Source organism: Hippopotamus amphibius, chromosome 1 (genome assembly GCF_030028045.1).
Source record: "Hippopotamus amphibius kiboko isolate mHipAmp2 chromosome 1, mHipAmp2.hap2, whole genome shotgun sequence".
In the NCBI taxonomy this organism is placed as follows: Eukaryota; Metazoa; Chordata; class Mammalia; order Artiodactyla; family Hippopotamidae; genus Hippopotamus; species Hippopotamus amphibius.
In genome coordinates, this window is record NC_080186.1 from 201303561 (window position 1) to 201330365 (window position 26805).

At 35.3% G+C, this 26805-nt stretch overlaps 1 protein-coding gene across 4 annotated transcripts in view; it reads left to right on the forward strand.

Moving 5' to 3' along the window:
• KIAA0825 (KIAA0825 ortholog) overlaps window positions 1–26805 on the forward strand; it is a 383109-nt gene that overhangs the window by 236310 nt on the left and 119994 nt on the right. The window contains exon 21 of one of the 4 annotated variants that reach the window (XM_057739219.1): window positions 15952–16003. The exons of the other annotated variants lie outside the window; for them this stretch is intronic. Coding sequence (XP_057595202.1) covers window positions 15952–15964 — 13 coding nt within the window. The 3' untranslated portion in view covers window positions 15965–16003. Of the gene's footprint in view, window positions 1–15951; window positions 16004–26805 lie in introns of those variants that run through there. 4 annotated transcript variants of the gene reach the window in all.

A 26805-nucleotide genomic window follows, 5' to 3' on the forward strand; every position in this document is an offset into this window, starting at 1 on the left:
CAGTGTCATTCTTTGGTCAGTCATTTGTACCTTTTAAATGTATTTTCAGTATTCATTGTTTAGTAAATTGGATGTCTTGTTAGCATGGTGGTGGTATGAATGACTCGCATCAAAATGATTGAAGGTAATAGTGTATAAATTCTTGGTACATTTTTTTCCTATCCCCAATCCCCATCTTTCTCTCCAACAAAAATATCTTATTTTCTTTCTAAATATCAGGTGTAGGGTGTCATTTGATGCTTTCCAAAAACCACATTTAGACCTTTTTCCATGTCCAAGAATCTGATTGGAAATCTAAAAATAACTCGAAGCAATTAAAAGTTCTGTTTGAATGGAGTTTATTGCCATTGTCATCCTTTTACTAAATACAGTTTTCAAATTAATTTTCATTTTATCTACAGCTTTTGGGTAAAGCAATGTGAATCTCACTAAAGTGATAGAAAAAATCCTAAGGTGGTCCATGCTCTCTTGAGTTTTTATTTTTAGTAAGTACATTAGGAATACAGAGGGATGGAAGAGGAAAGATGTACTACCTCGCCAATTTCAGATCGGGTTGTGAACTTAGGAATTGCATCCATATAACACCTTTTTAAAAATGGCTTGACTTTCTTAGGTGTGAATGAATGTGTATAAAATATAAAATGTTTTTGGATCTTCAATTCAGTAGTCCCCTCCCCCAGTCATTTGTTCAAATTTAATAAATTATAAAATTTATATTATTTTCTTTTATACGTGGACCAGATGGCATCATGACTTAAAAAAATAGAATACATTGAAGAATATCTTATTAAGGATGTATGTGTGTATCTATATTTAGACTCATTTCATGCACACACAATGTGTGTGGACAGCCAGAGACATACAGCAGTAAATATACTTTAGTTTTTTGTTTGTTTGTTTATTCACAAAATATATAATGCTTCCTGTAAACAGATTGAACAAATACATAAGCTTTCAGGTCGGCACATTCATGTAAGCCATTTAAAGAACCTGAGATATCAGGAGCGTAATTTCTTTTAACATGTCCAACTTAAAGAAAAAGAAAAATTCACAAGATGCCTTTGCTACCCTTTCCACCACAATCTACAATTATCAGTAAAAGTACATAATTTACAAAATGCGGCAAATAGAAAAAGATAAACACCACAGAATTTGTGCACACGGTATCTTGAAAATGGAAAAGAATTCAAACAACTTTGACCTGATTTTTAAATGACTACTGTGGTGACTACAGCTGCTCTAGCTTAGTAATTATTTGTGATACGTTGTTTTTGAGTCCCATATGTATAGAAGCTCCAGGCCCAGCTACCTCATTTGCTGGCACACAAACAGATTCTTCCAGGTGCTGAAAATTAAATTTTAATATATTATTTAAATATTAAGAGAATTACAGTTTCAGTAATTCTACTGCTACAGCTGGAGTGCAAAGCATGCCTGTAGAATGCAGAGTGTTGGACAGTCTAACATATAGGAAGTTTATAGTGATTTTTTAAAATTAATTAGCTTGTGTATTTAGTAGATGATAGCCTTATTTGGCAATTAGTTTATATATGGGTAACTTTGATTAGTTTCTGGTAGTTTGGGCACCCTTTAAATTATTGCAAACTATTATTTTTTGGTCTTTTTAGGTTGTGTACCTTAAAAAGACAACATATCAATGACATAAATTTAAGATATTAAAGGACAGGTGGTTAAGAAGTCAGTGCCTCTTGTGGCTTAATATATACATATTATTCTGTTCGGAAAAGAGTTTTAAAGCCTGAAATTTTTTTTTTATTCTGTGATTTCTACGTTCCAGTGAGAATGATTTTAGAGTTGTTAGAAATCAGAGAAAAAGTCAACAAAATTTTGGTTCTAAGACCCTGAAAACAGGTTTCATCATTAGCATACCTCTTCAAATTTCTGTGTGGCTTTTGACCTGTCCAAATTATGTAAAAACCAATTTAAAACAATATCTCTGTGTTGGTAAGATGTCTGTAATTTGTTTGGAATTTAGAGTAAGAAATTAATAATAAAGTTTTATGTTACAATCATTTGTAACTTATTTTTTATTATTATTATTATTTTTTTTTTATTTTTGGCCATGCCACTGGGCCATGTGGGATCTTCGTTCTCCAACCAGGGATCGAACCCGCACCCCCTGCGTTGGAAACTCAGAGTCTTAACCACTGGACTGCCAGGGAAGTCCTGTAACTTAATTTTTAATGAAAAAATAATGTTGCCTTTCTAGGAATTATACACATTCAACTTTACTAGTGAAAATTTATTTTCTGTTAAACATGATTTTAATGTGTACCTTTAAGCAATTGAACACAACTAGAAGATGAGCAATGTGTTAAATAAATTGTTTTCCATGATCAAAGTTTTCAAAGCAAAATGTTGATTAACTACCTTCAAAGTACAGTGTAAGGAAAGACTTCACCATTATTGATAATGTCTTACATATAAAAACCTCTTTTGCTAACCGAAATACACTTTGCTGGCAGAATCACGGAGCAAAGAATATGTGGTATAACTCCATGGCAGTTAATTTTTTATACTCTGGAGCTAGATTGTTTAGTTTCAAATCTTAGCTCTACCACCTTCTAGCTGTGTGATCTTGGACAGCCAACATTTCAAGACCTCAGTGTTTTCATCTGTAAAATGGAGCTGCTTTATAAAGTTGTAACAAGGATTAGATGAATTTGTCAAATAAAAGACTTCAAATTGTACCTGAAACAAAGTAAGCACTCTATGAACACCAGCTTTTTTATTACTAATACTCATGTCACTAACTTTAAGTACATAGTATAAATAAATAACATGTAATACTCACTTTTATAACTCTTGAAAGGTTTTAGCATTTATTCATAATATTTCTCCTAGATAGCCAATAACTTTATGGTGATTAACCTGTTAATAAAAATAAACTCTTTACCCTTGGGATTTCTACTTTACCCTACCCTTGAAATTTCTACTTTAGATCATAGTAGTAGGCCATTTATAGTTTCATTCATAACTCCAGATATAGTGTGAAAAACTGTGACACAAACTGTCAAATAGTAAATTATTTAACAAAATCTGAGTAGGAAGAGTTACATAATTACTTCTTAAATCTCAGAACACATTTTAAAAATATAAGAGTAAAGAATTTGTCAGCCTTTTCATTTTTTTTCCCTCCTAGTGTGTATTTCTAGAAAGTACTTACTTTTACAGGTCTTAACTGCTTTTGAAAAATTCAACCAGTTTTGAAATCATTATTAAAAAAATAATCATGCAAAATACATTCTGAAAGGTGGATTAAAAGCCAAGTACTGAAACATTTTTCCTTTGTAAGACATGATTTTTATGTATCAATAGGAGTAACTAATATTTTCCATTGTAAAACATGAAAGATTTGGGATGTCAAAATAAGCGTTGACATACCTACAAGGTCAGGACTATTTTAGGCTTGGGGGAGCAGTAGAGAACAAGTTGGACAAAATCCTTACCTTCTTAAAGTTTACACTCTGATAATAGACAGTAAACCGATGAACATAACATCAGGTAGTAATAAAGACTATGATGTAAAGTAAAGCACGTAAGGGTATGGAGGAGAGGTGACTTTTTAGGTAGGGTAACTGGGGAAGGAGTCTATGATATTTGTGTGACCCGAGGGAGCAAGCTATGAATATTTCTAAGGACTAGCACATCAGGCAGGGGGAACAGCCATTCTGTTCAGAGATAGAAACAAGTTTTGCATAAACCAGGAATAGCAAGAAGCCCATTATGACTGGAGCTAAATGAATGAGGTGCAAGAGGACAGAGAGGAAGGCAGAGGTGACCAGAGGCCAGATGACACAGAAAGGCTTTGATGTTGTGTGATAACAAGTCTTTGGAGGGTACTGGGCCTGAAGGAATGTAATCTGACTTATACATTTACAGCATTGTTTTGATTGCTACACCAAGGATAGACTGTAAGGGTGAAAAGAGTGAAAGAGAAAAATTAGAATGCTGCAACAATAGTTCCAGGTGGAATTAGGTTCCCCTAATTGGACTTGGAATCTATTTTAAAGATACTGAGTTGAACCATATAGAAAGTAGAACTTGAAGGATTGCTGATGGATTGAGTGTGAGATGTGAGAGGGACAAATCAAGCATATCTCCCAGGCTATGGACCTGAAACACTGTGTGAAAAAGTGTGTGATTTGTTGAGATAAAGAAACCTGGGAGAGGATTGAATTGGGGGTGGGGTGCCATCAAGAGTTCTATTTTGTACATACTATGTTTGAGATGCCTTTAAGGCGTCATCTGGGAGGAATAAAAGATGGGCATGAGAATGTGAAACTCAAAGGAGAGATTGGAGTTGGAGTTATTATGGCAGTGATCATAGTTCAGATAGTATTTTTGCACCGGAATGGAATGGATGTGGATCTTGATTGAGATCTGGGACCCAGCACTAACAACAAGAAGTTGGGAGGAGGAAGATCCAGTTAGGTCACCAAGAAGGAATGGTCAGTAGAACGGGAGGAAAACTAGGAGAAGGCAGTGTCGTGAGAGGCCAGTGAGGCTCGCAGGAAGAGAGGGAGTGTTCAAGTGCTGCTATCCATCTCTCCTGAGTTCTTCTCACAAAAGTTCACAGACAGCCGTGGCTTTGGGTACCCCTCTCCTTTTCAGTGGACACACTTGTACTTGTTTCCTTTCCTTTTTCTCCCTCAATACCAACTCTGGTACTACCATCTATAGAAGTGTGCCCTCCTTACCCCCAGGTTTCTCTTAGTGCGTCTTACTTTGCTCTTGGATCAATTTATGATTAACCCAGGACAATCTTTATGGGGACAGGAAGGTGTAGTATTAGGAAGAAAGCATCCCTGTTAAGCCTCTCCTCTTTTTCCACTTACCATGGCAGCCACAGTGCTTGTCCTGTCCTAATTCTTCAACCTCCTCTCATTTCCCACAAATTCCAGCTTTCTAGTTCTTCTATTTAATGTTATTTTGGCTAATAATTATTTTGTTATATCCATAAAATAGCATATATCATCTCTGCCATCATACTTTATTCCTGTTTCTGATCTTTTGAGTTTGATTTTTCCTCTAAAAGTAAATAAATTGTCATCTGCCCTCCAGACTCCCAGAGCTCAGCCATGTGTACCACCCTTTCCAACTCTGCAATAATCGATGAAAGAGCATGGGGGCACCAACAAGGGCAAATGTGTATTTTCTACAGGAAATATTTGTCTTTGTATGCTTATTAATCCCTATGGTAAATTCTGGGTCAAATGGATTTTTTCTAAGGTAGCCTGGGTGTAAAACAGCATGTTAATGTTGTTTGTATAAGAAAATCTACCCAAGTTGTTAATAAGCAATTTACTTATTAACTTTCAGAATATAATCTACATACAATTCAGAGACTAGTCTGTGTATTTATAGCCATCTTGCCTAACTGTATATATACGTGGATATAGTATCCATGTTTATGTATCATCTATAACAGGCTTGATTACTGATGATGAGTCCAAGTTAAATTTTCTGAAATATGCAAACTAGAAATTTTATATGAAAATAAAGTCTGTTTCTCAAGTAATTTTATTATAATTTACTGAATCATAATTTTTACCTCTAATTTTCTCTCTAATTTCTCTTTCTTTCTGAATTAATGAATTCAGAAACATATTTGGTTGCAGAAAAAAATGGTTTATCGGAATTAGACTTTTTGAAGTTAAATATTATATGAAAACAAACCACTTAATAATAAAGTAATTTTTAAAAATTAATGTTTAATATTTTAATGTGATGCACTATAACATCACTATCCGTGATCGATAAGTAAACATTTGACGATTTTACAGAGAAATGTAGCTTACATGCAAAATCAATATGCTTGATTCTAGTTTTTAAAATATAGAAGATATAGGGTTCAAGTGCAATCTGTATATATTTTAAGGCACATTTTAAAACATGTTCATATGTGCCATCTCATTTTTGCTGCACAGTAACCCCAGGAGGGAGGCTGATATTATAATCCCTATCTTATAGATGAAGACGTTATGACTCAGGAAGGTCACTTAAGGTCTGGGTGCTGGTGAGAAATGTCTGACCCTGTCATTCTGATTCCAAATCTAGGTCTCTTTCTGCTGCCTTATATTTTCTGAGATAAATTGTCTTTAAGTTATATCCCTGGAGTTGTGAGACGCAGCCTGGGTTTCAGAACAACGTGCTTAGCGTTCATTTTGGCTTGCTGGCCGCCTGTGGAGCTGATTTAAGCCTTGAGCTCCAAAGTCAATGAGCCACTCAGTGCTTGGAGCAGGTCTGTGCAGTGCCAAACAGGAGAAATAACTGGCATCATCATGCTTTATGTTTTCAAAATATTTTAAACACTTAAAGGCAAGGCTTTCCTTTTATAACCCAACATGGCAACATGGTCCTCCAGCGAGGAGTACGTACTCTCACTTCTGGATTGTCAGTCACCTCAAGGAAGTGGCTCCCAGACTGTAAAAGACTCGGAGGACGTTGAGAATTGTGACTTCCAGGCTCTTAGAGGGTTTGTAACAGTAGTGAGGAAGGAACTGCCAGAATTCACTCCCTCTCTGCTCCAGGGCTGTGGCTGTTGATGACTGAGAGGTGAAGCAGTATTATTTCTCATGCCTTACTATCTAATTTAGGCACAGGAAAAAGAAACAGAAAAACTTTCCTGCTTTCTTTTCCCTTTCTCATACCACTTCTTATCATGGGTCTTAAGGTGGGCAGTAAATGAAATGCGGTACTTCCAAAATGGCTTTTACTATACATCTAAACGATGCATGGCTAACTATCAATTTAAAGCTGGTGGTTCTTTTAAGGTTGGTTGGTCAGCTTTAAGGATGAAAGGATGCTTCCAAAATATTTTTTGGCTTTTGCATGAGAAGTATGAATTACCTTTGTAATTTAAAAAAACAATAAAAGAAACTTTTTCATACTGTTTTTAACTGCTTTGAAAAAGTGCAAAGAAGTCATGCTTCCCCAACTCAGAAAAACGTCTAAAGCCTTATTGAGGAAGAAACAGTATATCCTCTTCATCGGAGTGGACTGTTTGTATATGACCCTCCGGACAGCCAGGTGGGGTGAGGGACGTGCCTGGACCTCCCAGGTATGTGCTCCCCTTCCAGGAGAGCTGCAGGAGGCCACAGCTATCCGTGGGAACCCTCAAGTTGATTTGGATTTGCTGTCTTCACTGTGGGCTTTTAGATGAAACAGACCAGAAATAGAGTTAAGGGGAGAAATGTTCACTTACCAATAGAAGCTGAGATGTCCTTTGCTAGTCTCCTGCGGTTTTTCACTTAACAGGTTTTTTGGGGGTATTTTAGGAAATATTACACTTCAATTTTTGAGGAGAAAAGTAACATTCCAGGTGATTTAGTAGCATAACCTAAAATAAAACTTGTAATAGTCTTATGCTATTTAGACTATAGTAACAAAATTATTATAGAGAAAATAATAATAAAAGAGTAGAAATAGTGCTTGTTAATATTTTAGGCTTAGCTTTTTTCCTGCCTTTTGCCTTAAGCACAAACTTTTTTCACACGTACAGATATAAAGCCATATTTAACATGGGAAGATTCGTGTACTATAGACACTCATTACTATTTGGATTTAATTTAATTGTTGGTTATTTTGTATACTGACCTTCTAAAGTTTGAGTAAGATTGATTTTCCTCAGATAAACCCAAACCATACATGGATTTGTTTGATTTTCTTATATTGACTTACAGAAAGTAACACCATTGCTGGTTAAAGTCAAAAAGCTACATTCCGCATCTTGACATATAAACACAGTGATAAACAAATACCAAAGAACTGAAAGATGAGTTTAACAAATAGAAAAATTTGGTTGGTTTTTAGTAACTCTCTTTATTACGTGATTACACATTATGTCAGATCCTTGAAACTGCCCAACTCTACAGTGATTTTCATTGCTCTCCAAACCCCACATCAGGGGTAAACAATAATTAATATAACTGGAATTGTATAATCATGAATAAATTAAGTTTTAAAAATAACTACCATTTATATCATATATTGACCTATTTATTTCTGTTTTCTCTTGTATTTCAAATAAAATAGTAGGAACTTGAAAATCCCACCACTGTAAGATGATAGTGATCTGGAAGGCTTATGTTTACCATCCATCCCTTTTTTTCACGCTCAGTAATTAAAAATGGCTATGGGCATTTTTTATCCACTGAGATTTACCAACTGCTATAGCTTTCAACATTTATAGAAGGATTTCTACACCTGTCTTTTTTATGAAATGACCAAATATCAGAGCCGCTTGAAGTGTTTTCTTTAGAAAAATATAATAAGTTTACCTCTAGGCCTCTGGTTTTCAGTAAAGAGAAAGCGCTATCATTAGTCTACCATCCGTTTTAATTTGAAATCCTAAGAACAAAAGTCATTAATAAGTCCTTTGTCACGGATTTTAAAAAAGAAGACGCCTTTTTAGTATTTGTATGTCATCATGCCAGGCCTAGAAAATTAGGCTAATTTATTATTTAAAACACTGGTGGGATTCCTAATTGCATTCATCATTAGATATGACACGTTTAGAACTGAGAACTATATCCAGTGAGAATTTTCCAGTTTGAATTTTGAAATAAAAATATTTTTCAAGAGATCCCTAGCTATTGCCTGTTACTATGACAACAGTCCTATTTGTCTGAGAGCTCTGTCCGCTGCCAATGAGAGAGAGAGCAACGTCAACTAAACATACGAATACATCAAAGACAAATTCATATGCTCAATCTGATCAGCTCAATTAATGTAAGAACAGAAGCTGAAGGGGGTTAAAAGAGGGCACCCATTCAGGATAGATGAAGCCCCTTTTAGCAGAATATACACGCCGGCCTTTTGGGGGAGGAATTTAGCACACTGTCAAAAACATTATCAGAAAAAGAAAGTACGAGGCCTCCTACACCTAACAGATATGAAGCTGTCAGACAAAGAATAGCACTATTCATTAAATGACACTTATTTTCTCCCACTTTACAAGAATACAGCGAACAAAACAAGCAGGGGAGCAGCTGAGAAAGACACTTTTTTCTTTTGCTAGTGATGACAGACATGCAGCAATTATGGTGATAACTAAGGAATACTAAACAAGAAGCCAGCCTCCATTCTGTTCATCACCTTAAATTTTATGTTACTAAATTTGCATGCAACTCCTGTTTTATTATTTATGTCTAGGAAAAATTAGATGCCTTTGTTTTAAACATGGTGCCTTGAGTTTGGTGTAGCATACCTCTAAACTCCGAATTATCTCACTTGTTAAATGGCCATATCAAGTTGAAATGCTTTTGAAGTAAGACATTTCCAAAGCACGACAAAACTGCTGCTATCAATGTGAGGTATACGTGGGGCTTGCATGCCTGGCTTCATGAGTCTAAAGGAAGATATTACGTATTACTTCTGCACATTTTTTTGAAAGAGATAGAGCAAAAATTGTATTAATTGCTGTCTTTGCTTTCATGCTTCATTTTACATGGTGAAATGTGTTACGGTGATGTGTATTTAATGGATCCTTTTTTTTTTTTTACCTTCAGAGAAGTTGTAGGTGGTAGGTAGTAGAAACTGGCGTGTAGGGTTTGTAACAGGTGCAGGCAAGTAGGAGTTCCCGTGAGATTGCTGCCTTTTAAGAATCTTAGGCTTAAACCATGATGATCTGATTTAAGGCCCATTATCAATAGTCTGCTTCTTATATCTGCATGATCGTGGCCTGATTGATACTGACTTTGTAGCCATGTGCTCCATAATGCGCTGTCAGGAAATGCTGACAGATGCAATGAAAGAACAATAAATGTGGGGCAGCCGTAATGTAAAGGTCCAGCTAGGCTGTATGAAAACTGATAGCTAGGATATTGGCTCCTATGTTACCATATACACTCGTCCCTTTGAGAATTTAGCTGGTGAGTGAATTAAAATGGTCTCCTGATACCCAGAAGGGGGGAAAAAAGATCTTCATTTAAGGAACTTGCCGACTTTGCCAAAACATTGCTTTATACGAACAGAGCCAAGATTAAAAAAAAAAAAAAATCTCTTACTCAAAAATCTAGACATGTCTGACACATCTGAGAAACTATTTCTTAAAAATCAATACACACAAAAAAGCACTGTATTCACTTTTTATGATACTTAATCCGTTTGTATAAAATTACAAAAAAAAGACATTTTATTAGCATTCCTACACTAAGTGTAAGGGATCTGATACTATTTTTTTAATTCTTGATCTTCAACTTGGCACATGAATATAGCTGGCATTTTGCCAGTGTAGGTTTTTAACAAATAACTGGAATGAGAAATCAATTTATTAGTACTAAGCCATAAAAGTTACTCTCTTCTCTCTAGTCTTAAAATGTATTGATAGCTTTGGAAGAAATTATATTAGACTGTAATTTAATAATTTATCATGATTTTTCTTGCTTTCACATTATTTTTCAGATACCCTCTTTATTCTCAAGCATCACTTAATAATTCTTAGTATTTAAAGATATAATCAGCATTCCATGATTGTCTCAAATAAAGTAGAATTCTATACATTTTAACAAATTTGTTCCAAAGGTAAAATCATCATTTATAATGATATCTTGAAAAATAAACATAGACTCTGGTATTTGGCCTTAATTTTCCTCCTTTGATTAGAAAATGTATAATGTAATGAGTACTTATCTATTTTCTATGCTGAGCCCCTTGTGGTACCTACATGTATTGCTGTGAATTAAGGTCAAAGCTGCATTGATAATTTTGAGTTGTTTCTTTCCAGAAGGAAAGTAAAAGTTATCTTCTTTACACACAAAGTTATCTAAGTTGTTTTGAGGGACTCTTAATTTGATTTGAGGAGTTTGTGAAAATAATTTGCTCAAGTGAATTTAATTTTTTTGATTTTTTTTTAATTTAATTTTTGATCCAAACCTTTTTATGGTATTAATTTGCCACATTTAAAATGACATTCAAAAACAAATTTTTAGAATCAAAAAAACTTATTCTAGTGAAATCTGAAAAATGCTGTCTTCTGCAAGTACTCAAAGAAGGTTCTAAGCAGATCATTGACAAAACATGCCTATTACTGTAATTGTGTACATTCAAGAGGATGACTTTTTTATACCACATTATTGACATAATAGATTGAGTCATCATGACTGTCTGATATGCAAAGGCCTGGTTTAGAACTCTTCTGTGGATCCTCTTTAGCACGCAAAATATTGACACAGTAGACGATAATGGCTCCTTTGGAGCCATTAGGGTGCATCATGTCAGGGACTGCTCAGGCATTTCTTAGCAGGTAGCACACAGACTCTTGACATGATAGATCATAACAAGTCCAAAGGAATAATTATTGTTTCTGAGCTTATACCATACTTGGGAATTTCGTAGTTTATTAAAGCTGGAGCATATTATCACCCAATGTGAATTTTAAATAATTCATTAATTATATTCTATCCATAATAAACATTTTATACACACACATACACCATGTATATTATAAATTACATAAACAAACCAGATCGCATGTAGTTATGTACACTTTTCTCTGTCTAGGAAATTAAGAAGTCCACACTGGTTGTTATGAATATTCATAAAAAGCAATTCATTCTCAGCCTTATACCTTTTATGCCAAGAGTCAGCCTGGAGCAAATTTTTACCGTCCACGGTGTAGACCTTTGAAAGTAGATACGCCTAATGGAAAGAGTGACAGAGCTTGAGTGACACTGACTCTGACAGGCAGGCGCTCTGGTGGGCACCCTTATAATTAGATCTTTTGTGTGGTCTGGTTAGCTAAGGCAGAACTTGATGTTTTACTAACAAAATCCTTTGAAAAGAAACCTTATTCCCCCAATGTTTGGGTTGTTTACCAAGTAAAGAAATGAAAATAAAATCTGCCAAAAAAAAAAAAAAATTTCCCTGGTAGTTCTGGATGATTTGTATTATCTTCAGTGTAAAAGATGAAGTGAGTGATGTTGGATTGGCTTGTAAGGAAAGCATCAGGCTTTTCCTTTTCATGTGAATAGTTTTTATTGTGTTGAGATTAGAGACAAATAGAAATTATATTATACAATGTGGCAAGCCATTAGCTTTTCATAAAAAGAAATTTTATCTACAGTGAAAAGCTTTTGATCTTGACGACTTTCTAAAAAGCTTCTTAAGTTTGATTTTTGGTGGTGTTTGTTATTTGGTGTACATGTCAGTATCAGTGTGTAGAGATGATGTCAGGTGGTTTCACTATTTGCATGGCAGTACGTTGCATTTTAAACAATGTAAATTCAACTTATTCTCCAAAGCGTTAATGAGTATAAGTCCTAATCAGATCGTATACGAGAAAAATAATTTTGTAACTTTTATTAGTCATAGATTATTTTCCCATGGTTTAATGCTTTTTTGTGTTTTCAGATTCTGAGCAACATCATGAGCTTCAAAATAACCAAAACACAAAACAAATCAATTGCTTTGAAATTACAAACTCATTTTGATGCAGAAAATTCCCTTTCTCCTTATCTTTAGCACTGTTAGAGAATTGAAGTAGACCAACACACAGTTTCTGTTACTGAAAAAATGCAATGGCATAAACCTATTGCACACTGGAGGTCACCCTTGCTATTTACAAATTTTCTACAATTTTACAAAACAAAAGTAGATCCTGCATACTTTTAATATGCGCCACAGTTTCCATGATATTTTGATATAAATACATGAAGGTTATGTGTCTTCCGTGTATAGTTAGTCATATTAAGTGCAATTAAGGCACCCATTATAAAAATCTTATGGTTGTCTGATTTTTCTGATGAAATAAGCAAATGACAAGAAGCTTTTCAAAGTGAAACTAGAAGCTTTCATTACATATTACATATAATGGATTTTGAAAATCTTTCCAAATTGGTATAACAGAATTCTAGAGGAGAGTTTGTATGCATTTCTTATTCAGTAATTTGTTATATGTATTTTTTTTACTACATCCTTTCTGGGGATAACTTTACCGTGGTTAATACTTATGGCTTGTTGATGAGAAAAAATACTTTTGTAGTAATTTTATTTTCACATAATTTGTTGCAGTGTGCTAAATAGTTGACCATGTTTTACTATTTTCCCACCAAGTTACTTTCACATTTTTGTATCCATTCAAGCTAAAAATAACATAATTTTACTATAAAAAAGTCATTGCTTTAAAAATCTACTTAGAAGCAGGATTGTATATGAAAACAAGATTATTAAACTCAATAAGAACTCTGGTTTTTGCAAGTATCTCAATGAAAGAAAACATAAAGCTGAGGAAAAAACATTTAGCCTACATCTTGAATCCATTTGAAGTAGGAGCCAAAGGTAGATCCAGGAGAAGTATTTGATTCCATTTCAGTGAGAATAATATTCTGAAAATGTAAGTGTTCATCATCTGGGAGCTGTAATAAGCAAAGTGTGAAGTTTTTACGGAAAAAAAATCTATTTTTCCTTAAGATGGAATAGAAATGCCATGAATTTTCCTGGGGTATATTACCTTCATATACATAGGCAATTTTCTTTCTCACAGTTATTTTATAACACTTTTTAATCTTTCATTAAAAGGATCCTTATATCCAGTTTTGTCATTGTTTAGCATAATGTGTCAATTATCTGGCGCAAGGGTCAGAGGTCAGAAGTGAGTTAAAGCATGGAACAATGGCTTTAACAGATTCGTATGGGGTAGCAAGATCAAGGGGGCAGAGGGCACACCATTATGTTCCCTAGGCAAAGCCTGAAGATAGCCAGGGGTATTTGTTCACTATCAGAGCAGCTGAAGCCCTCTCTGCTGTTTATACCATGGGAGCCTGCGTCCACGACCCTTCTCTCTCCCTGTTTAGGGTTCGTTGGAGGGAATTGATGAGCCGTACCCCAGGCTCCAGGTAGTTGATTTTTTACAAAGAGAGGCAACTGCATAGCATCTCCTTTTTTCAACTTCCTTTCTGAGGCATTGCCAGTCTTATATCCCATGTCTCAAATCCCCCCTTTTAATCTAGTCATTCTGTCCACTGTTGAAGGCTCAATGCTGAGTGTCTCCACGAAGCGTTTGCCAACCCACTCTTGCACCATCGATATCTCACTTTCACAAGCAACATAGCACTGAGTGTAGCACTCAGTTTGGATTGGATATGTGCATCTCTGGGCTTTTATTTATAACCAGAAATTGCGTGTTTGTCTGTTTCCTCTTACTAGTGAGTGTTATATCCAGTTGCAGCAAGTACTCTCTCTTTTATCCAATAATCCTCACTGCCCTGGGCAGAACACTGGACACTGAACAGCTGGAAGTAATCTCTCCCTCCTCTGAACTCTCGTAGCACCTTCTTTGTACTGCTTTTGTGACCCTTATCACTTCATACTTTGTACTGCAGTTATTTGAGAATGTGTTTTCTTCCCCTCAGCTGAAATGTAAATTCTGTGGGAGCAGAACTATGTCTTATAAGTCCTCATATCCCACACTGTCATCACCACTACGGCCACATTTAGCACCATGTTTTCAGTTTAGTTTTTCAGCAACTTAACCAGCATTTATTGGCTACCTTGGTACAGAGCACTATGCTAATTGCTGAAGATGATACAATGTAAAGTGTCTTTGATTATACCAGAAAGGAGCCTACAATACAGCAGGCGTGAGAGTAATAACTGAATAATACAGGAACATGACCAGCGCAGAGTGAATAAAGAGAGCCCTGAGTTGTGACTGACAGTGGAAGTAGCCATTTTCAAGCTTTCAATCAGATCTTTGGCAATGTAGTGTGTGTTGTCTTTAAATCCAATTTCAATGGCATGGTCTATGGCAAAGACTTCTCTCTCGGGATTGGAGAAGAGGCTGAATGGAAAGGACCTTCATTCAGTCTCATTCCACCAAAAAAAGCAATGGCCTAAAAACCTCAAGCTTGAGCACCTGAATCTATCTCAGGCCAAATGGAAGGAAACACTTTGCGCAAAGCCTGTTCTCACATATTTGTTGCATGAATGAATGAATGAATACAGGTACTCACTCTGATATTTATTGACTGATCAAAAAAATAAATAATCCCAACTTAAAGCACAAATATTCTTTGTATTCATCAGGGAACTTTGTGCTACATATATAGAAAATCTAGACACCCTTAAATTTATGTTCACATTTCTCTATGTGCATATATATGTACGTATACTATTATACTTTAAATATCATCATAATAAATTTCTTTTCCTTCTGGAATTTTGCTAACTTCCCTTTACTTTCAGCCCAGGAACTGAGTAGGCTGTTTGGTCTTTTAAACTAATATTGGATTCAAAGCTCCTTGAGAGAAGAGGCTGCATCTAATCACTCTCTTTCCCACAAGTGCTTAAATTCTAATTTAAATTGGTTTTAGAATAGAAAAGAAATTCTGAGTATGATAGATATTAAGCACTGTGTTGGGTTCTTAGAGGTCACGGAGTGATGGCCCCACAGTACCTGACATCAGAGTATCTTGCCCTTAGCAGAAACACTCGATAAATGTTTGTTGAATTTAACTTCATTTTCCCATGAATAACACCTGAATTTATCTGTGTGGCAGTAATGCTAAAAGATTTAGGATAGAAAAACTCCATTCACTCCTCCCCTGAATGATTAAACCCTTGCTTATCTGCAGTGAAGAAGACTCATGCTCTTTGATCTTGTAGCTCTTTTAATCTAGGAACAGCAACTTGATTCTTAGTATCTTACTAAAGAGGTGACTCTATAATGCCAATCAATGAATATTTCCTGAAAGTGTGATTTCTGAAAAGCACTGAAGGAAATTAAAAAGGTGGAGGAGGAATAGTCCTGCTTTCAATGTTACCATATTTGGCAGGAAAAAAATTTTAAGATAATGAAAATATAATATATTGTGTGTTAGGTGCCAAATGGCAGAAGATTCTATGAGGATCCAGAGGAAGACAGTCTCTCTTTTTGGTCTGAAGTAATTACGGTCCGAAATTTTACAGTAATTTTTTTTTTTTTTTTAGAAAATCCGCCTGAGAAGATAAATTTTTAATCAGTATCTTGAGGGAATGGATGGCAAGTGTTGGTGTTTGTCAGAATCGCCTGTAGAGATGGGTACAAGTACATGAACTCAAGTCCCACCCGTTAGGTACCTAATCAGAATGCCTGGGCTGAGGCCTGGACAGCTACACTGGTAAAGTTTGAAATCCATGACTATGATGTGCTCTTTCTATTGTGCTTTCTTCACTTATCATTGAGGTAATTAACCACCTGAACAAGTTATAGAAGGGGATGATGGCTGCCACAGCATCCATTCTTGAAGATTGATATCAGTGTTGTCAATGACATCTTGATAATTTCCCTTTAATATCTCCGTATTTTCTCAAAATGATCCATTAAAGATTTCTGAGTAGAGATTATCTAAGTAACTTTATTACTAAGTTTAACTGAGGGCACGGAGAACACAATGATAGAATTTCATAGTAAATCTGCCTACCTGGTCAGGATTCCTAGCATCTTGTGGAAGTAAAAGGTTTCATACTCGTCAACAGTTCTAATGGGACATTTTCCTCATGTGAAAAAAATGGATGTACTTCCATAACTTTTTAATCTGGTTCTGGCATTTCCCAGGCAGTCCATGAGGCTGAATCATTTTGTCAGTTCTTAAATGTGAGGGCATATCGAAACTAAACGAACTCTTTTCCAAAGTATTTCTCATCTTCTGAGTTCAAGATTTTACAGTTATAATGGTAAACTTATTGGTCTGGCTGGCTCTCAAAGGCAATAAAATGTAAATATATTCTTGATTTGGGGAATTAGCAGTTTTCTAAGACGTAAAATCACAGTTAATTCCCATGTTTCTCGTTTTTATTGCTAAACAAAATCATTTAAAACTAAGCAAAGATATGATAAGAATCCAAAAAAAATCAGTCATATGGTCATATATATATACAAATACATCATTCAGATTGTTGTCACTATTTTGCTTTATTAATTACTTTAAGGTTTCCACTCGAGGGATTTTTCTTTTAAGCATTAAGATCATGGGGCCATCGGAGAACTGGGGCATGGTTCATGGAGAGGTAGTAATGTGTATATTCTTCCAATAGGCAAGAAGTGTCTATTATTATTTTAATAAGTTTTAAGTGTACAAAAATAATTTCCATTATGACAATTTCTCTATCACTTATTAAAATTAAGTTTTTTCAGTTAGACATTAGCTCTGCTTTTGACAGTATCTGAATCTCTTAATATCTTTGGATTCTTCTATTGGTACTTGCATAATCACCTTTTACATTCACAAATAAGTTATTGAGTTTCTCTGTTGATAGTCATGAAAACAAATTTTAATTGAGTTTGGCATGTCAAAACCCTTTTGTGGGTTTTATGTTTGATGTACCATGCCACGTTTTCAATGAATAAAAAAAAGGCCTCCTTGCATATTTATTACACGTTCTCAGTTAGGGAGATTTTGTTACACAAGCAGTTGCCTTATTATTTTTTACACCTGCACTTTGATATCACAGTGGTTCATTGTCAATCGATGTAATGTATCAGAAGTGGCGCGGCTAATGAGCATGCAGTTGCCTTTAGTTCATTTTACATTGTGAAACCCTACTGGGGAATAGGCAGTAAAGATTGGGGGAAGGGTTCTGGCATTTTATAAATGTCATATGTCAGTCCCACATTGTGGTAGCTGTGAAACTGCATTCTGATGGTATCATAGTCCTATGATAGGCCATTTCACTAGTGGGCAATGAGGTGGGTTTTTTTTAATTATTACTATTATAGCCCTAAAGAAACGTAGGGTGTGGGTGAGTAAGAAAGGGAGAGAGATTAGTCTTACAGGTCAACTGTAAGCCTTTTTGGCTTGTGTACATGAATCAGGAAAGACTGGTCATTTTATTACGATAAATGAGTAGAGGCAACACGTTAATGATTTGAAGTAAAAAAAAAAAGGTTACGTGAAAACTTAAATTCTACTTTTCTGTTGTTGACATTTTGATCTTAGGACAACAGTAACTGATATTTTTTGGTTCCATAAATTTAAATTGGAATTTGTATTGGGGAAAAGTAAAAAGTCAGGGCTGCTTATTTAAAAGTGCCTTTATTTTAAGGTAGGTTTTAAAAACTTGTTGGTGTTATAAGGTGTTAGCAGGTAGTTTAGTATGTTTTTCTTTGGTGCGTGAGGGTTTGGATTTTGTGAATAAAGGAAACTGGATTACTAATTGCAGAATAACAAATGTGTTTTTATTTTTATTGCATTCAAGATTTTATGCGCCACCCTTTGTCTTATGATAACCGTAGGATTATGAACTCGGAATAAAATAGCAAAGGGTGGGTGGAGTAGTTTCAGTTCTAAGCTGTTTTTATTTTTAAACTGATTAATACTCAAATACAGTTATTTTAAAATTGGAAAATTTCTTTGAGGCCAGTATATGTGTGTGGGTGTGTGTGCATGCACGCGCGTGTTAACTGTTGTCAGAGAGGTCCTTGAATGGCTCACTTTGGTCACTATCTGACCAACCGGAAGGCAAAGAGAGAGCAAAAAGGGAAAGAGTGAACTGTGATGTAGGAGGAATAATAGCACAGTTAAACAAGATCCAGCAAGTCTTCAGACCTATGGCCATTTTTATTAGGGACATTTGTTGACCCGGTCCACATCTGCAAGGGGTGCCTTTTCTCTAGCTGACATGGGTCACCCCTCATATTATTCCCTCTTCACCAGGCTAATAGCAGGAGCAACCCTACCCTGCAATTATATCATGTCTTACCATCGTCAGGGTACCTTCGCTTACAATAATCCCAGCCACACATCTGTGCCACAGGGAGGCAGCCATTATTTTTGCTTGTTTCAGAGAAATGGCTTGTCTTGGTTTCATGTAACTCGTAGGTAACAGAGCCAGGTGTGTATTGTGAGTTTTATCATTTCTATCCTAGTACTCTTTCCACCGTACTGAGTATTTGTCCCATAAAAATATTTAGGTTTCTTCTACACAATAGATTTTCATGTAAGCTTAACAGTTCATAACTTGAGGCAAAGGTGAGGTTTATTTAATGTCTTCTAGGCCAAACATATGTGCATCATGTGGACCCTGTCTTCTGGGCATGATCGAATTTTGATTGCAGGATTCAGTGGTTATCAAAGAATATGGTGAGAAATTTACTGCTTTCTAAAACCATGATGATATTGGGATACAACGTTTCTAGTGAATCTCTTTGTGGCCAGGCCTCACTCTGGTGACTTAAGTGTGAAGCACATGTTAGGGACTCCTGTCCCATTCTACCAGGGGCAGGTTAGGTAGGAGTACAGGGGAGCTTTACCCCCTTCCTTCCAGGGCCCACTTCATGCTTTTAATAAGTACATCAGAATTGTGAAACCTAGTAGAAAGGACAGTGGGAATGAGTTTTTAGTTGTGATGACTGCTTTAACTTGCCAAGCTGAATGTCAACATTCTGCTTAATAGGACCCCAACTCTTCTTTATAATGTGACAAACACGTATTTTCTGTTTTTAAAATCTCCTACTCCAAAATTTGAACTCAATCTTTTGTGAAATTTTTACTGAAAAGGCCGTTTTGGGGGAAATTGTAGACTCATATTTACTAATAAATGCTGGCATTAAAGCTAATAACATTTCTAGTCTGTTTTTTTTTAAGGGGGAGGTGGTTTTTTTACTGCAATTAAAAATCATTTCCAATATATGAATTGATTGCATTGGCTAAACATAATAATGTATATTTAGTGAACATTTTCTTTTATTTTTTATTGAAATTTGGGTTTAGGATTCCTAATTTCCTATTTTAATGTAGGCTTATATGTTAGTTTTGAGTTACTCTTGGAAAAAGTTTTAAGATATAACTTGAGAAGATTTAGGAAATGTCTGCTTTAAGCCCAACATGATATTTCTGTTAAAACTAAATAGAACCTGTAAGCACTTAGAAGTTTGGTGTAGAAGAAGTTCCACCTCAGTTGTTTTCTCTTTTTTGTTATTGAGTTGACTCCCTAGCAAAGATGTATATACATGTGTGTTGGTTCAACTTCTTAGTGATTTTAACTTTGTCTATCATTGGAACTCTCCATGTGAATGTCCTCTTTTCAGAAGTTAAGAGTAATATTAGTTTTCCTTTCCATATAGTTGTTAGCTGACAGACAGAGCTTGTTGTTCTTCCATCATCTGAAAATAATTGTAAGTTATATTAACAACTTTCATTTCTTTTAAGTGAAGGAGGCAACAATTTGAGAATATCTTTATCTCATAAATGCTGAAAATAAGGACTTTTTTGGCAGGGTTGTTGTAAATAATCTGCCTAAATTATTAACTGTAAATACGTTGTTAGAGATATGCCAAGAGGAGACAGCCCATTAAGTTTTCTTTGTTTAAAACTATCCAGTTCCATTGTTGGCTAAGACAATTTATTCATACAATCATACAAAAATCATATTTAATAAAGAGCAATCCAAGGCAAAGAGAAAAAAATGTCTTTATCCATAAGCAACCAGATGAGAAATAGATTTTTATTCAGTCAGATCCTTTTAGTCAATGAAACAGCATTTTCATGCATCTTGCACTCAAGTGATAATTAATATAGTCTAATTCAGGACATGATGCCTGAATTGATGTACTGTCATCAATACCCCATGTTAAAATCAAACCTTGACAGGGGTTTAACACCCTGGAACAGGTCATCGTATGATAATACTCTTTGCCTCTCAGTATTTGTCTTCAACCAAGCAAAGTATTACAAGATGGAGTAAGAAAAAAAAGGGAAATAATTACAAATGAAGAGTGACGCGGGCTGTGAATAGAACATATGTTAGGCTAGGCAGAGGCATCAGTGAATTATATCATTTCATGATGAAGCGGCACTGGGGCTGAACGGGCCTATTTTAAACCTTGATGTATTTTATCTCTACTGTATTTGGACTGTCATCTTTGGAGAAAGGCTTGGTGTAATTGAGAGTCAACTCCAATCTGCATGACTTGAGCATGAAGTGGGGGCCAGATGAGCACTGCCATGGAGGCTAGGGAAGCTTCTAATAAGATAAAATGAACAATCACCTTTTATGCCTTACAGTTACAAATGCATTCTGTGAAATACAGCGTTTAGAGTTATGGCTGACTAATGTCGTTCATATTACAAAGTTTGGGAAGTGTTCTAATAATTAAGATCTAAAAGGAGACCATTTCATTTTAATGCTCATTTTAGGGGAGATAGAATTAAAACCTGCTATACTAAGCTTTCCTTGTGAAAACCTATTAGATGTAACCAGCTTAATTTGGTCATAATGTGTTTTCATTACATTTGATTTTATTTGGCCCTTTCACTAAAATCCTTGTCATTTTTCCCATATTAAGCTAAACACTCTTTTGTAACCCACTCATACCCCGCCCCCCCCCCCCCGTCTTTCTTGAGTTTATCTCAATAACTTCTGCCAGAAGAAATCACTCCCTTCACTGAATACTTGAAGCACTTAACCCCCACAACTGTGTTCCCTATTTCGTGATGCTTGCTGTTTTGCTATGCAGGTACAAGTCTCTCTCCTCCACTGGGCTGTGAGCTCCTCAAGGGCACAAGCCAGAAGTTCACACTGTGTATCTATCGTAGTACTAGGAACACCACCTTGGGTACTAAGGACTCAGCAATGTTAGATGAATAAGTCATTTGGGTCTATGGGTGTATATAACGTATACATAATGTCTGTTAGATTTGAGAACAGCTCAGAATGCTCACACTCATCCCCTTCCAGCAAATCAATCAACATCTTATTTTTTGGTTTGAAGAAACTGTTAAATGTCTACCTGACTCTAAGTTGGAGGCTGTGAAGCTAGGGATCAAACTGAGTATGAACAGTTACCACTAGTATCTGTATAGGATTTACACTCATTTCTTTCTATCCATAAATTCTTTTGCTACTTATTGGAAATTCAGCAGGAAGTAACATTAACTCAATCTCAAATTCCTAAGGGAGTGGTTCAAAAGTAGAATAGGCTGTGCCAAATTGTTAGTGATAAAGAGGGTCAGAAAACTGTGTAATTCAGTACTAGCTCTAGCTAAACCATGTTTCCTGTGCATTTCCTGACACTCACCTACTAATTCTCCATGAAAAATAAAACCTATCCATATAGGAAACCAGTGAATGTCATCTCACTCCGTGGCAGCTGAGTTGCATGTGAGGAAGCATTGCTGTCTCTCCCTCTTTATTCCCCTGACCTCCTCTCTCTTCCTTCCTCCCTTCCTCCCTCCCCTGAGAATGGCCACCTGTCAGTTGTTTTCTTGCCCACCTATAACAGAAAAGTCTTGGAAGAACACTTAGCAGGCATAGTCATAATTTTCTTTACCCATGGCCTTTGGGATTCATCTCTTATAAAGGTAAATGTAAGCAGATATTGCTATTCTTTTCAGATTTTGGAAAGTTTTATGTAAACTGTAACATGATTGATAACATTACCGTTTCCTTTGTAGAACAGTCTATTTCTAGCAAGAGTATATGATTGTGTTCATTGCCTTTAAAATATGACTGAAAGATGTCAATTACTATCTCATTTTGACAACTCTGCAAATACCAAATACTTCATTTTCTTAAAACTTTGATATTCAATGAATTTAATTCAAATAAGTTAATGTATAATAGTAATAGGACAATTGACTAAGATCAGATTACAACTTAAAATATATATAATTTGGGAGCTGTTTCTCATTTCTTAGGAAATGTCTTATAAAAAGGGATAACTAGATTCCTATCATTTTAACATGACTTAAACCAAGGGTTGGGTATACACACCTTAACAAAGGAATTAAATTTTAATCTTTAGAGAGGAAGACAAGGATTCAAACTTAGTGTATGGCATCTTTTATGATAACAGTTAAATTATTTTGAAATATGTTATACCTATTAAATATTCTCATGATCTCTTAATATATATAAACTGGTTAAAATATTTTATTAGGTAAGATAGTATATGTGCCATATCATGATACCAATTTTTCACTTAAATTTTTAATAAATTTATAAAATATAACAAGGAATCCAGGGGAATTATATATGTAAGAATTTGCCCCCAATTGTCTGTTTTTTAATAATCTTGTCTAGGTCAATTATCCATAAAAAATCAAAGTTAGTTTTGTTTAAGGTATGTGTGCTCATTTTCTAGATGAGTAACAGGTATAAATATTTAGTAATTTTTACCAAGATAAGCTGAAATAGTTAATGGCTCTAGCTAAGAAACTCATGAATGCTGACACCCTGTTCCTTGTTCTGATACATTTCAAAAATAAATTATCTCCTTTTACTTAAGGTCCCCAAAGCCATTTAAACTTTCATAATTATTCACACCATATCTCTGCCTTCAGTGTTAAACTTTTTTTTTTTCAGTGTTAAACTTTTAAGTGTTAAAATAAAATTCACATTAGAAATTCCAAATTATAAGGGAGAGTAGAATTCACCTTAACAATTTAATAGATGTGAATTTGAGTAATGCTATATATAAACCTGAAACAAGAATGATTTACATGTATCCACATTAAATATGAGTCCGTAGTATCTAGCCTGTGTCCATTCCTTAGGAAATTGTATAGTTTAGCTTGTATAGAATTTTGATCAATTAAGTAGGGGAAAAAATGGAAGTGCTCTTAAAACTGAATGGCAACAAACAGAAATAGGTGATAAGCTTAGAGAATGTCTGCGTCTATACACCTGTCACCTGCTTATTGCTCCCCCACACAGCGTGATTTGGGGGTCACCTTACCTGTTGCCTCTCCTCACAGCTGATAAAAAAAAAGGAAAGATAGGGTCCTACCAAATATTTCTCTGTGGTGAGATATTTTTGTATCTTCACAACTAACTTGCCAGCTGATCCTCTTGCTGCTCAAATACAACATGAACATATTCAAAGGAATCTCACTGCTGAGACTTTCTGGAAGGAGGCAGATCATCAGCTTGAAAACTAAAATGCTCAGAAGAATCTGATTTTGGCATCGCTGTAGATTCAGAACGCTCCTAACTTCCTTCTAATAAGCAAGTGACAGAAATCCACATGCATGATGTGAGAAAAGTGGGGGGGAAGCAATATTAAAGTGAATGAAACAAATAACCTGGAACTTCAAAAATAAATTACAAAAATCCCTATGGTAGTTCAAACGAGTTCTTTCAGTTCCAAAATGAAGAGTGCTTCAATTCCATGCAAATAAGCATTGCCTTCAAAATTCTAGGCATTCTTAATCTTGGCTTCCTCTGCGCTGACGATAACTTGAAGAGATGAGCAATTTCTCCACCAGTCTTCTAAATTGTGCATTTTTATCATAACTACACTATGCAAGAAAGAAGAAAATAATGACATCAGTAAATTGCACAAAGCTCCTATTTAAGTCAGTGACATACTGAGCACATTTGACACCTGGAGCAGATCATTTTATCACCCCCATTCTACAGAACAAAATTATTTTCAGCAACGATCATGAAGTCAAATGAGTAATAACAGTGATGTGGACAATGTCTTGGGGGGACATATGTAGTTATAATTTTCTGCCATTGAACTTTGAGCATGTAGTCGTCAATAAAAATTATAAATAATAAAATAAATATTTCATCACCAGAAAAAGGGAAAAAGTAATTGATTTATACTTTTTAACTATGTTGATATATTTTGGGGGAAAAATTAAAAAAATCTTTAAATTTAAAAATTTTCAACACAAATAAAAACTCCAAGTGGTCATTTAGAAGAAAAGAGATTGCAATAACTCATTGTGTCTTCATCTTTATCTTGTTGTGCTGTCATTGGTTATTTCAGATCTATTGTTCTAACACAGGAATGTGTCATACCACAGGAGTTGAGACCCCAACTGCACTTGAAGCCCCATTAAACAACCTGAGAGTAGTTGCAGTCTTACTCTCAAACTTACTCTTACGATGGCCACATGCATCTGAGTTTCCATGTAACATTAGGTTCTCTGAATTATTTTCCTTACAGAATAAAATGTTTATTAAAGACTAAATAATAAAAATGTGCTAATTTGAAGCTTGTATATGTATAGTATTAAAATTCAAGGGTAAAAAAAACAGCAGTTGTTTATAATTTAGACCCGTGAAAAATTTTGTGGGGGCCAGGGAGAAGTATTGTATTACTTATACTGCTTAGAATTGCTGGTACATGATTATAAAAAAAAAAAAATGCAATCTAACTCTCTGTGGGCGTTATTACTGTTTTTAAATTCTCTACTAGAAATGTACCCTCTTACTGCCTGATCTTGAGGCAGGCTTCTTCTACTTCTCTTCCTTCGGTATGTCACTGATTTAAATTATTATTATTTTTTTGATCAGTAAAATGACAAAGTCACATAAGACGGTGGCTTTTGTCTCACTGTACAGTGATAAGTTCCAAGACTCTGTAGAATAATAATGAATATAAAATAACTGTCCTTTTGAATATTTTTCAACAAATATTTATATTGCTTCGGTTGTTATTTTATTCATTTATTTATTCGTTTATATACATTAGGGCCTCCACTAAATTTCTAAAGAGTCATTCTTCTTTTCTTTAGTACAATAGCCATTCTTCTGACCTGTTCCTAAAAGCAGGTTTACCTTATTAGAGTTGTCTAAGAAATAATAAAAATGCTTCTGTCTTCTATAGTGTTTTTAGAAGCATCTGAAAGCATCTGTAAGGATAGTTATAGAAAATAACTCTGCTATGAGTAATCCTATTCTGGGCCAATGACCTTTTCAAGCATGCTATTATCCAAAGTGGTACAGAAAAAGACAGAAGGATGGGGACATGAGCCCTAAATTCCAGCTGCAACAACAGAAATTCCCTGATATCAGTAGGTCAAGAAAGTGGGGAAGGCTTCGATCAGCATAGCACCCATAGTTGGGGGCCTCAACAGTAAGTGTGGTTTGCTGCCGTGTGCCGCTCACGGTTGGGGTAGGCCTTTAATTCAGAGCCCTTACTACAATCTTAAGAAGTGGCTGATCGAATTGTAATTATTCTTATACTTAAAGAATCTCTGGTGACTGTCAGCACAGACCAGGTTCCACAACTCTTGACAAGCACAAAACCTGTAGCAGCTTTCACAGAATTGGCACATTCTTTGACTTGGCAAACAGGGTGTTTAAAGCTGTTTTTACAAAAGTTTCCATTATTTTTACAAAAGCTGCTACAAAATTTAAGCTTTTTTCACATTTCAAACGTATGTGTGTTTGTTTATGGACAGATAAAAGCAAAGGGAAAATAGGAAAGCATCCCAGGTTTTGTGCTAAGTTTCCACCCAAATAGGTATGTGTTGAGACTTGCAACTAGAGCTGTACATGAATATCTTGATTCAGGTTAGTGAAACAGACCCCTGTTTCTCCAACTTAGGAGTTTCTTGCAGTATCTACAGTGTTCAGGCTTGACTCTTTATTGTAGCTATCTTGTGAGAACATCTGGATCTGTATTTCACATTTTTATTTTTTATTATTTTTACTTTATAACTTTTTCCTTAAAAACAGCCTCAGTCCTATTTTTAACAATTTTACCTCTTATTAGGAAGCTAATGCAAATCAGAGATGAGAATAAAACCATCTGAGTTGATGTTTCATATCCTTGAAATGGTTGCCAATTAAGGGTTTGGAGGAATGCTATAGATTGCTTTGAGGTAAACCCACCTGCTTACAGGCTCACTGCTTCATTTACTCCTTCTGGCTAGAACTCTCTCAATTTCGGTCTATCATTGTAGGTACCTCCTTCTAGAAACTATGGGTAAAAGCAGAGTTGGGCTAACCCCAGGGCCGTTAGCCGTCTTCCCCCAAAAGACAACCTTTACCTAACACAGCCTAAGGAAGCAGAAGGAATAGGCATAGCCATGTCCTGAAGCAATCCTCTTTGTGATGTTGATTCAA